The sequence below is a fragment of the Lagopus leucura genome, unplaced genomic scaffold (genome assembly GCF_019238085.1).
Source record: "Lagopus leucura isolate 7727_CA_CO unplaced genomic scaffold, USGS_WTPT01 Super-Scaffold_774, whole genome shotgun sequence".
Classification (NCBI taxonomy): Eukaryota; Metazoa; Chordata; class Aves; order Galliformes; family Phasianidae; genus Lagopus; species Lagopus leucura.
In genome coordinates this window covers 1,117,285-1,129,347 of record NW_024962258.1, presented here as the reverse complement: position 1 = coordinate 1,129,347, position 12,063 = coordinate 1,117,285, and the positions used below count along the sequence as shown (strand labels likewise).

The window sequence follows — 12,063 nt, the reverse complement described above, 5'->3', positions numbered from 1 at the left end:
CCAGTTCCCTCAGCACTCTCGGGTGGATCTCATCTGGCCCCATCGACTTGTGACAGTCCAGCTGGAGCAGTAGGTCTCTGACTGTTTCTTTCAGAATCACAGGGGGGTTAGTGTGCTCCCCAGCTGAGATTACCAGGTCAGAGAGAGGAGTGTCCTGAGGATAACTGGTCTGACTTTTAAAGACAGACGTAAAGAAGGCATTCAGAACCTCCGCCTTTTCCTTATCCTCAGTGGTCACATTCCCAGCCTCATCCAGCAAAGAGTGGATATTCTCCTTTGTCCTCCTCTTACTGTTAATGTATTTATAAAAGAGTTTCTTATTCCTTTTCACACCAGCGGCTAGGTTAAATTCAAGCTGGGCTTTTGCCTTTCTGATTTCACCTCTACACATCCTAACAACTTCCCTGTATTCATTTTGAGTGGCCTGTCCCTCTTTCCACAGGCGGTAGATTCTCTTTTTCTCCCGGAGCCTCAGGAATAGCTCCCTATTCATCCACGCCGGTCTTCTTCCCCGCCGGCTCATTTTGCAGCTCAGGGGGACTGCCTGCTCCTGCGCCCTTAAGACTTCCTTCTTGAAGAGCAACCAGCTCTCTTGGACCCCTTTGCTCGCTAAGACTGAATGCCAGGGGACTCCCCCTATTAGTCCCCTGAACAATTCAAAGTCCGCCCTCCTGAAGTCCAAGGTAGCAGTATTACTATTCCCCCTCCAGGCTCCACCATGAATCACGAAGTCTATCATTTCATGATCACTCTGTCCAAGACAGCCTCCAACCTCCACATCTCCCACCAAACCTTCCCTGTTTGTGAACAGCAGGTCTAGTGGGGCAGTTCCTCTCGTGGGCTCTCTGACCAGCTGTATCAGGAAGTTGTCCTCTACGCATTCCAGAAACCTCCTAGACTGCTTCCTCTGTGCTGTGCTGTACTCCCAGTATATGTCAGGGAAGTTAAAGTCCCCCATGAGGACAAGGGCAGGCGACTGTGCAGCTCGTGCCAGCTGCTTATAGAATACCTCGTCTGTCTCTTCATCCTGATTTGGAGGTCTGTAACAGACGGCCACTAGGGTGCCTGTCTTGTCAGCCCTTCCTCTGATCTTTACCCATAGGGATTCAACGTTATCATCCCCACTCATAATCTCAGTAGCGTAGAAGCATTCCCTGACGTAGAGAGCCACACCACCACCCCACCTTCCTTGCCTATCTTTCCTGAAGAGTCTGTAGCCATCCATTGCAGCACTCCAATCGTAGGAACAATCCCACCACGTTTCCGTTATGGCAACTAGGTCATAGTTTGCCTGCTGCACAATGGCTTCCAACTCTTCTTGTTTGTTGCCCATGCTGCGTGCATTAGACGCACCTCAGCTGAGCCCCTCGCCTCTACTCAGCACTGGTGAGGCCTCACCTCAAGTACTGTGTTCAGTTTTGGGCCCCTCACTACAAGAAAGACATTGAGGCCCTGGAACGTGTCCAGAAAAGGGCAGCGAAACTGGTGAGGGGTCTGGAGCACAAGTCTTATGAGGAGCAGCTGAGGGAGCTGGGCTTGTTCAGTGTGAAGAAGAGGTGGCTCAGGGGAGACCTCATTGCACTCTACAACTTCCTGAAGGGAGGTTGTGGTGAAGAGGGATTTGGCCTCTTCTCCCAGGCAACGAGCAGGACACGGGGCAATGGCCACAAGTTGTACCAGAGGAGGTTTAGGTTAGACATGAGGACAAGCTGTTTCTCTCAGAGAGTGGTCAGGCACTGGAATGGCTGCCCAGGGAGTTGATGGAGTCGCCGTCCCTGGCAGTGTTCAAGAGGCGTCCGGATGAGGAGCTGTGAGATATAGTTTAGTGCTTGTGGTAGCAGTGGTAATGAGAAGTCGATTGGACTGCATGATCTTATAAGTCGTTTCTAACCTTGTGATTTTATGATTCTATGATTTCTAGAAAGGGACTTCAAAACACATGCCAGCCACAGTGATTTGGAACCTATGTATGTTTAGGAGTACAAGTGTTCATAGCAGATCATGAGTAGAGCGATGCTCTAAGCATACTGTTTCCATTCCATCTGCTGGGGGTGCTGGTGTGTACTGTGCTTCCTTCTTCTGAATATAACCAGGGGCACGGCATGCTTCTGTTCTGTGGTTTATTGGTTGCCTGCCTTGGCCTGGACAGTTCATCACTCACGTTACAGAACCACAGGTTCCAACTGATGGAGTTACTTTTAAAATTAGCAGTCACATTTTTAGATATATTTCATAGCAGCATATTAGAGAAGACACAGGCTGTTAAGGGTAGGAGAACATCCTGGGGAAGTATTGCTATGTATGTGCTGTTCTTTTCTGCTTGTTTGCTTTTGATCATTGTTAGGGAGCCAGTACCTTTGATCTGACACTCTACAGATGCTATCATGTGTCAAGGGATTGCAATCTTTAAGTGCAGATTGGCTGTGAAAAGTACCTTCTTCAGTAGCTGAAATCCAGAAAGACTAATAACGCTAGAATATTAACTTTATTTGTTGAATGGAGTGTTAAAGGATAGAAGAATTAAGTGACTGTCTTTTAAGCTTTTCTCTTAATACTGAGAAATTTTAAAATTATTTCTTTAGAATCATAGCATGATTTGGGTTGGAAGAGACCCAGACTACCCACTCCACCTAGCCTTGAACACCTCAAGGGATGGGGCATTTACAACTTCTCCAGGCAAACTGTTCCAGTGCTTCACCACCCTCTGAGTGAAAAATGTCCTCCTAACAGCTAACCTAAATTTCCTGTCTTTCAGTATAAAACCATTCTCCCTGTTTTTTGAACACCATACCCGGGAGCCATTCTCTTCTCCAGGCTGAATGAGCCCAGCTCCCTCCACCTTTCTTTGTAGGGGATTTGTTCCAGCTCTCCAGTCATTCTCATGGCTCTCCTTTGAACACTTGTCAGCGATCTGTACCTTTCTTCTGCTGTGGGCCTCACACCTGAGGCCTCTGCCCTCATGAGTGCAGAGTAGATGGGGACAATCCCTCACTATTCTGGCCACCTCTCTTTTGATGCAGCTCAGGATACTACTGGCCGTCCAGACTGCAAGTGCACACTGCTGGCTTGTGTCCAGCTTTTCATCTGTGAGGACCCGCAAGTCCTTTTTGGCAGGGCTGCTCTCAGTGACTGCTTCTCCCAGTCTGTACACATCTGGAACCCATCCTAAGTGTAGCATCTTGCACTTAGCAAGATGGTTCATTAGGTTCATGTGAGTCCTCTTCCCAAACCTGTCCAGGTCCCTCTGGATTGCATCTCTTCCTTCTGTTACATAAACTGCTGCTGAGCTCTGTGTACTCTCTGTGTCAAAAGACACTGAAGGGCACACTGCTGTGGTAGTGGCTAAGCTGAACCACACACTATCTTCAGTAACTATCTAAATACAGAACTGTTTGAGAATGGTTGCTCATTTGCAGTGCATTGTTGAGTGTACATGGAGAGCTTACTACCTTTCAATGATTAGCTTATTATTTTGTGAGTGATTGTAAAAATGCAAATTACTTATTTTTTTTGTATTGGCTCCGCAACATATTTTAACTATTGAAACTCAGCAAATACTGATTGACCAATTTGGTTTTAAAGTAGTGTATATACCTCAAAATAAAACTAAATTAGCTGAGGTTCAATTGTCCTTTTTGACACCACTTTTATGAAGCATGCTAAAATTCACTGTAAGACATCTTTGGCATGTGAAATGCAAGATAAATCATGTGGGTATCTACCAGAAGTAGTAAAGATATCTTCTCAGTGAGAGCAAGCAGCTCTTGAAGGTTTTTTTTGTTTTCTTTTTTTTTTTTTTTTTGTATGAATTTATCATATTGTGTTTTCATCTAGCTACTTCAACTCGTGATGCCATCTTAATTTTCTTTCCCTTTAAGAGTAACTATTCTTCAATGTCTTTTTGAGGGATTTTTTTCATAATATCCTTAACGTTACTTCCCGTTGATTCCACAGTAAATTGTTTCTTTATTTGCACATTGCGTTGCACAGCTCAATTTTGCCACTAGTAATAGTGATTGTGATAAGGAGAAGCCAACCAGAGACAGAAGTCAGGCTTGTCCTCAAACTGCATCTCCCACTGATGTGGTTGGAACAGAGCACTAGTTTGATGTGTCATTGATCAGACCCTGAAAGGCAGCGATGAATTTATCTGTCCATGCTAAACAGGGAAATATCATACCTGGAAAAATACCTGTCGGCATTAGTGCCAATTGAAGTCTCTGTTAGCACTGGACCTTTGAAATAGCTTTGCACTATTAAAAAAGTATTTTAAGTACAGATTACATAGAAAATGTTCACTGAATCCTACAATTTTGACTTCAAATAAACAACTGTATAATATGTTGGTTTCATTTGTTTCCCACAAAGAATAAAAAGTGTTGGGTTTAGTTTCCAGGCCATTAAGTAGCTTGGATCTTGGAGATGTGTTAACTGTCTTTTTTGCATCCATAATTCATAATCAGACACATAAAATGCATCTGATATTAGCTGAAATTTTTGATTCAACATTTTAAATTTTATGAGGGTGCACAGAGGCTGTGCTGAGAATCATCAGCAGTAAAACGTGATCCTTCACAATCGTACAAATCAGAGTTTTATCACTTCTGTAAAACAATTTTTTCCATTGCTACTTCTGTCATAGTGTATGGAATAATTGAAAACAAAGATTGCTGTCTAGTATGCATGTGGTTCTTGTCTGTATACTCAGGCATCTACTGCTGTAACCAAAAGTTTCTATTAGTCAGTAGAGACTTAGCAAGTTGCAGAGAGTTGTTATTGGATTTCTGTCCTATTGATTTTTGCGATCTTTTTGCTCCATAGTGAGTCAGTGGAAGAGTGAAATATCGCATGCTGAAAATGTTTCCTGCCTCTCTTGCCCTTCTACATCTTAAAGTGCAAGGCCAGACTTCTGGAGATTCAGTTCCTATCTTTCCTGAATCAGAGATGTAAGGAAACAGGCTTGCAGCTTCTTTTGTTGCTGAGGTGCTTGGTGATTTAGTGAATGTACTAAAATGTGCTAGGAGAAAAATGTGATTGGACACAGAAGTAGATGTAGATGTAGATAGTGTTGAAAAATTGTGCAAGTCATGCTAGGAAGTACATGCTGTAAGACTGTTTCTTTTATGTGCCACACTAAAATATTACCTTTTGTGAGATTCTCCTTTAACTGTGAAAATGATTTAATTAGTGCAACTAGTAAAACATAGTTCATCCTTTCTAAATACAGCAAGTATAAATTATTCATAGTTGCTGCTTATGACTGGGCTTTTACCATTCAGGAAGAATTCTGAATACGTTGTGTGGCTGCAAAGAACATGGGGAAGCCTGTGGTAGCTGTAGGTTACTCATATAACGTTGATGTCCTTCTGTTGTGTACATGCATAATAACCCGATGTTGCTTGTATTTTCTCTATGGGAGCTTTTGTTTCTTTCATCAAATAGCGTGCGTTCTGAATAGGTACGTAGTGGATAAGGCTTATTTCTGTAATTGACTGAAGAGCAAGGAACTTCAGAGAACGCTTTTTGGAGTCAGGCTACTGTGAAGATTGTTGTAGGTTCTGATGAAAAATTCTGAAACTTTCTCTGGTAAACAAGTTAAGCCAACAGTGTTGTTACTCTGTATGTTTAGTGTGCCATAAAAGTCAGGCCCTTTCAGAAGAAATTCTGTCTTCAAGCTCAGGCAGTGCCAGTATTGGCTACTACACTACCAGCATTGATTTCTGTGTCTCAGTTTACTGTGCGTTAGTTCTCTTTCACCTCATGGGCTGCTAAGAAAATGATTGTATTAATGTTTGTAAACCACTGCTAATTTGGTCAGCAATTTAAAGCCTGTCAAGGAATACACACTTCTGCATTCATAAGTGCTAAGGTTAGGCTAGACTGTAGGAATTAGAAGAAGCAATAGACAGGCAGCGTCTGTGCTGCAGTCTAGAGCTGTAATTGCAGTTTATGAAGTTCATCTTAAGAAGTTCGAGGCTGATCAGTGTGCAAATGGGTTTTTGCTGTTTACACAGAAAACAGAAGGCAGCCCATATTTAAAAAAAAATGCAAGACGGTGGAAATTATATATGTGGGCTCAAGTCTTCAATGATGTGACCATGTGATTTATCAGTAGAGGTGGTGATGTTTAAAAACTACCACAAATGTGTGTTTTTGCCCTGCAGCACTTCTTATGAGATTATCAAATGATGTCTGCATTGTGCAGTGAGACTGGACTGCTTTGGGAGAAAACTGTGAAATTAAGGACACTGCCCTAGTGTGTTTATCATGAGAACAGAGGAAGGTGGCATAGGATCCTCTTCAGGATCCTCTTTTACTTTTGGCAGGTTGACGCTCACTGTTAGTGCAGTGGTTAGGAACAAACTATCTAGTGATTTTCCAGGTATCCATTTACTATAGGTGCTATGCCTGAAAACTGATCATTTATTTGGAATTTTCTGTGTTCTAGTCACTAGTAATGAAACAGTATAATGGCAGTTGTTATCATGTGCACAAGTGTGTGTTTCTTTGCTTAAATAAATTGGTTTGATCTTCAGTATCTCAAAAGTACTTTTATGTGTTTCCTCATAACTCCACCTTCAGGTAGGGAAGCGCTGTTATACAATTGTGTTTTACGGAAGGGAAACTGGAGAACACAAACTGATATTAATTAATCTGGCAATTGAAAATAACAGGGCATGAGATCTCTTTCAGTCACAGCTTTGTGTTTGGTTCTCTGACATTTCTCTGTTTGCTTCAAAGCGACAATGGTGTGGCTAAGTCACTTCAGTGTTAAGTGTTAATAGGTGCTCTTTGTAACTGTAAAGCTTTTTTTGGTTTGTTTCTCATGATTTTTGTTTTGCTTTCAGATGTGGTGAAGAGCCTCTGTTTTCATCTGTACAGTTTATAGTGCCTTAAAGATGGGGTTTGGAAGTGACTTGAAGTATTCGCATGATGCTTTATTAAAACTGCAGGACTGGGAACTACGACTGCTCGAAACGGTCAAGAAATTTATGGTCATGCGTGTAAAAAGTGATAAAGAGTATGCCTCCACTTTACAGAATCTTTGTAATCAGGTAGATAAAGAAAGCACTTGTCAATTGGATTATATCAGCAATGTATCCAAGGTAAGACTGAGGAATTACGAATTTGGAATATCCTTAGAATTAAATATTTGATTTTTGTTTGTTTTGTTTGAGTTGGATTCTTCCTGATTCACCTTCTTGGGAGTTAATGTTTCTGAAGTTTTTAACTGCTTTTAGTTCTTTGCTGGATTGTGGAGCACTTGAACTCCAGTCTTGCTTTGAATTTAGTAAGTAAAATAGAATCCTAAATTCTGAAATTTCAGTATTTTATGTCTCCATGCTTCACCTCCTTTGTTTTGAAAACAAAATATGTTACAGTGAGCTTTTCTTTTGAGACAGTTAAATGGAAACTACTGTTTATGTTGTATAGAATTTGTGACAGAAATAGAAAAATGCCAGGAAACTTAAGGCAAAGTGTAGCATACCAACTGTTATTCACACCACAGTGTGTGGTGTTAAAACAAAAACTTAATTCAGGATGTTCCTTGTACTTGTGAAGTTATTTTCCATCCAATTTACAATAATTTTGTTGATCTTTCTATAAAGTAAGGCTATGTTTTCCCCAAGTTATTGTCAGGCTTGCAGTAAGTACAGTGAAGGTGTAGTTGAAGGAAGCTTCCCTGTTCCACCTGCTAGTAACCTTTCCTCTTGACTTCGATTCCTTTCTGACTGCAGAACGTAATTCTGTTTTATGGCTTATTCAATTTTTGATCCTTCTGCTGCTGCAGTGCTTACACAGTTCCGTCGGTCTGGCATGAATCCTGCTCGCTGCAGAAGGCTGGTTTGGGGACAAGTTAAATTCTACACAAAGCATTTTTTATGTAGTGTGCTTATGAAGTTGCTGCTTGAGATCAAGTTATGGCATTGCAGCAGGAGCATTAGTGCTCTGTTTGCAGCCGTCTCGATCGGTACTAGTGAAATTGAAGTGACTGTGTGGCTTGAAAGCTGCACTGAAGTAGCTAGCTTGCTTCAGCTGCCCTGAAATAGCACTGGGTAGTGTTTATCTGTAATGAATTCTGTTGTTGCCTGCCCCACCCAATATTTCTTGTCTTGTAAGCTGCTGCGCTTGTTCTTTTGTGTTTGTTTTTTTTCATCTGTTGCGTTTTGGTGGTATGTTTGAAATGCTGTTCACATAGTTATGTATCTTACCCACAGTTGTGATGAATTTGGTAAATTTACATAAAACTTTTTTGTTCACTGATGGCAAAATCATGTATTTTTTTCAAGCTTTCTGCTGTCAGATCCCAGAGTTTTTACAGAATTACAACAATACTATTAATATTTCTTGCTGTTGCTGCCCCACTGGGATTCTTCTTACGTGGTAGCAAAAAAGCCTTCCAGTGCTTATGGGCAACAAAACAGAGTGGATTCTGGCTAAAATGGTAAAGGAGCACTGGCACCTTTTGAATGCTGAGCATTGCAACCCTTCAGGTTCACCTTCAGGTGATTAGCTCTCTGCTCAGTTGAGCCTCTATAAGAGGTTGAATACGTGTCTTAAACCATTTTCTATGCAGGTTAAACAGAAGCATTTGTTTCACATTTTTAAGTGCTGTTTTGGATGTTGCTACTCAAGTTAATCTTTCAGGTTACTTTTGTTCCTTTCATTTCATTTTTCTGTCGAGGAAGTGCTGTTTTCCTCCTAAGCCCCTGATCTCTGATCTTTCACATAACTACAAAAATATTCATGTAATACTGATAGATCATTTGCATAGGCTTGCCTTGAAATTAGACTGTCAGCTTGGATTTTATGCTAGCAGAGTGATATATTGTCATATTGCTTTTAGTAGGTAAAATATCTAAGTTATCATTTGATTACTTGAGCTGTTCTAATATATATTGCTATTTAATTATTCTTTTTGTCTCTTTCTGACATTTTACATAATTAAAATCTGACACAATTTTTGTGGGATGTAAATAGTATCTTATACTTCCTGAATTAAAATACTGTCTCTGCATACTTATGTATGTTTTGTGTGCATACGTGTCTAAAAATGTTTTCTAATCAAGCAATATTATATTTTACAGTTTTTGCTGGATCGTGGGTTTTTATAGGAAAGGAAGTGCTTTGCCTTTCTGATGACTCCACCCAGCTGCTTTTTTGTCCCTTAAATCTTAATTTTTGTAGTTTTTCTCCTATTATAATCTTTCACCTTCTGCTATTTAAAAACAATAACATTTTACAGAACACAGAAATCTTGTTCAACTAGTGCTTTCTCATCTAAAAAGAGGAATATGAGGAAAGGGAAAATGTGCAAATTATTTTATTTGTTTTTTAAATAGATCACTTTTCTTTTGGTGTCAGTCTTGGGTTAATTTTTAAATAGAAGGACAGGTTTTTGCTAGGTGTCAGACTTACTTGGGCTTGTTTGGTGAATTGTAGGCTATGTATTTCTTTATTGATTGAAGCTGTGTTTGTCTGGCAATAAATCACCCAAAGAAGTGCATTACTTTTATTACTTTTTCACCTCCGAGAGTGCTATGATGAGCTTTTCTGTAACCACTATTCTCATATGTATTTTTGATGTTATTTTTATTGTACACAGCTTTGTGACATGGCTTCTGAAGTCGTTTGGAAAGTTCTCTGTAAATGGAGAGATAAACACTTTTCAGATGTAACCTGTAATCTTCAGACTCTGAGCTTATTGTATAACATCACGCTTAAAGCAGTTATGCCAGTGGTTGCTAGAATTCTTATCAGCTATAGGAAATATTAAAGATGGTTTACTGCATACAGGAATTAACTGTCTTTCATTTTGTTCTCTAAATTACAGTTGGCTAGCAGCATTGTTGTGTATAAGTATGTATGCATATGTATGTATGTACATGCTCATATAAACATACATATGTATGTTTGTATATGATAAATGAGATCTGCCAAACAAATGAATTTTGTAAGTTTTCACAATATAAGGTGTATTTCTATGTTTAAAAATATTAAGACAAGTGCCATTAAAACTAATGTACCAGCTGCGTTCAATAACTGGTAATTGTATTGGAAACAGCCACGCTGAAATGTTAACTGCAGTACAGCAGTCTGTGTTAGTGAGTTATATCTAATGAATCCAATGCTGTTCCTGTCAACAAAGTGTAATGGGCAAGGGTTTTTAAGGGTAACAAATACTTCCATCTGAACTGAACTCTAATTCTTGACTTTTCGTCTGTAGTGCATCAAAAGTCTCTCTGTTCAGCACTCAGTTCTTATCAAAAGCCACGATATATTAAGCAGTCCTGAAAACAGACTGATGGGATGGCTAAAGAAGTTATTAAAGTAAGGTTGCAAAAAGCCGCTTGGTTGCCGTGACAGGGAACTTCTAATCTGTTAGCAGCATTACACCGCGCTGCTGCTGGTGGCTTGGTGCTGTCAGTTATGCAAAGCAGCTGGCAAATGGTGTTCTCTTGAACAGTAATAATTCAAATGCTTATCACTGTGAGGTATTTAGACCAGGACAAAGAAGTCATTTATTGATCAGAGTAAATGATCAGGTGGTAGGAAAGCAAAGAGCACAGGAATGTGCTTGTCAGATGTGTTGAAGATGTGATCTGAAAAAAGCTGTAGAGCTTTCGTGAGTGTTCAGAAGTGCAAAGAGTACTCTGTGGAGTGACTGTGTGATGCTGCGTTTTTGTCCCTGGTGCTTTTTTTATGAGTTTACGACCAAGTTCACTGCATGATTTTGTTACAGGAGAAGGAATTTTTGTGGAAGATCTCAAGTGAATTTGGGAAGTTCAGTTTTTATTTGTTGTTGTTTGTTTGTTTGTTTTTAACTGAATGCATCTTTTACCACAACCCATTTTCATTGTTTAGTTATTTGTAAGCTAGAATAAGTGACTCTTCTCTCCTGATTTTATTTTATTTTTTTATAGTCTTGGTTGCTTGTAGTACAACAAACAGAACAGCTGAGCAAAATAATGAAGACACATGCAGAAGATCTTAATTCTGGGCCTTTACATAGGCTTACAATGATGATCAAGGACAAACAGCAAGTGAAGAAGAGTTACATAGGGGTTCATCAACAAATTGAAGCAGAGATGTACAAGGTATTTTATTCACATGTTCTTCGTAGATATACTGAAATTTTGTGTACTTAAAAAAATAACATTGAGCATTTTTTTAGATTTTGTTTTTGTTTTTTGCTGTTGTAAAAGTGGTATCTAGGCTGCCTAGCTCAAATGTTAGTTGCTTCCTATATGTTTTCTCATTGCTGCTGCCTGACAAGGGAGAATAGGAAGTCTTTCTTCTGTATGAATTGATTTGGTCAGATAGTGTAGGAAATGCTCCTCGCAGATGATTCTCTGTTCCATCTTCTTTACTTTTCTCATTTTGCTGTAGACATCCACTGAAAGCTTTTATTATTGAGTGATTTTGGCAGCCTGGACTGTTTTGGGTGGGGATGGGATTCTAATCCTTATTCTAAAATATAAGTCAATTGTAAACCAAATATTAAGTCTGTAGGTGGAGCTCTTCAGGACCCTTTCTATTGTCAGTTGTGTCTGTGATATTGACAGCACTGTGTCTCATCAGTAAAGCTGACAGAAATCTCAGTTTAATTCAGATGCTCTGGGGGAGGATTAACTGCAAATGTGAAGAAACAGATTGGTAGTCTAAAAGGTCTCACAAGAAAAGCACTGTTTCTTTCTTTTGGCAGAGATTTAGAGATCTGGAGTAGCATAAAATATAACCTACGAGTAACGTAGTACAGATATCGCAGACTAGTGAGAAAAAGATTCTTGGGCAGGTAATGAGAATAACCTTACTCTAGTACTGAACATATATCATGTTAAATGTTTGGCTTTAGTAGGACTGCTTCCATAATCTCTTGGGAGTTTGGCATCTTCCCTGGGTATTAACTGTGGGAAGTACATAATTTTTAATGCATGTTTGGTAGAGATTGTCTTATCTGATAGAATTGCCAAGCCAAATAATCACTCACAGGCACTTACGGATTAGTGCATCTGGAAATGCTCAGGATCAAAGGTGGAGAAAAAGTGTTGTGATAAACTT

The 12,063-nt window shown here is 39.7% G+C and overlaps 1 protein-coding gene across 3 annotated transcripts in view; it reads left to right on the top strand.

Moving 5' to 3' along the window:
- FER (FER tyrosine kinase) overlaps positions 1 to 12,063 on the top strand; it is a 172,529-nt gene that overhangs the window by 21,554 nt on the left and 138,912 nt on the right. For all 3 annotated transcript variants that reach the window (XM_042864894.1, XM_042864896.1, XM_042864897.1), the window contains 2 exons: positions 6,849 to 7,106; positions 10,926 to 11,099. In XM_042864894.1, coding sequence (XP_042720828.1) covers positions 6,900 to 7,106; positions 10,926 to 11,099 — 381 coding nt within the window. In that variant the 5' untranslated portion in view covers positions 6,849 to 6,899. The remainder of the gene's footprint in view (positions 1 to 6,848; positions 7,107 to 10,925; positions 11,100 to 12,063) is intronic.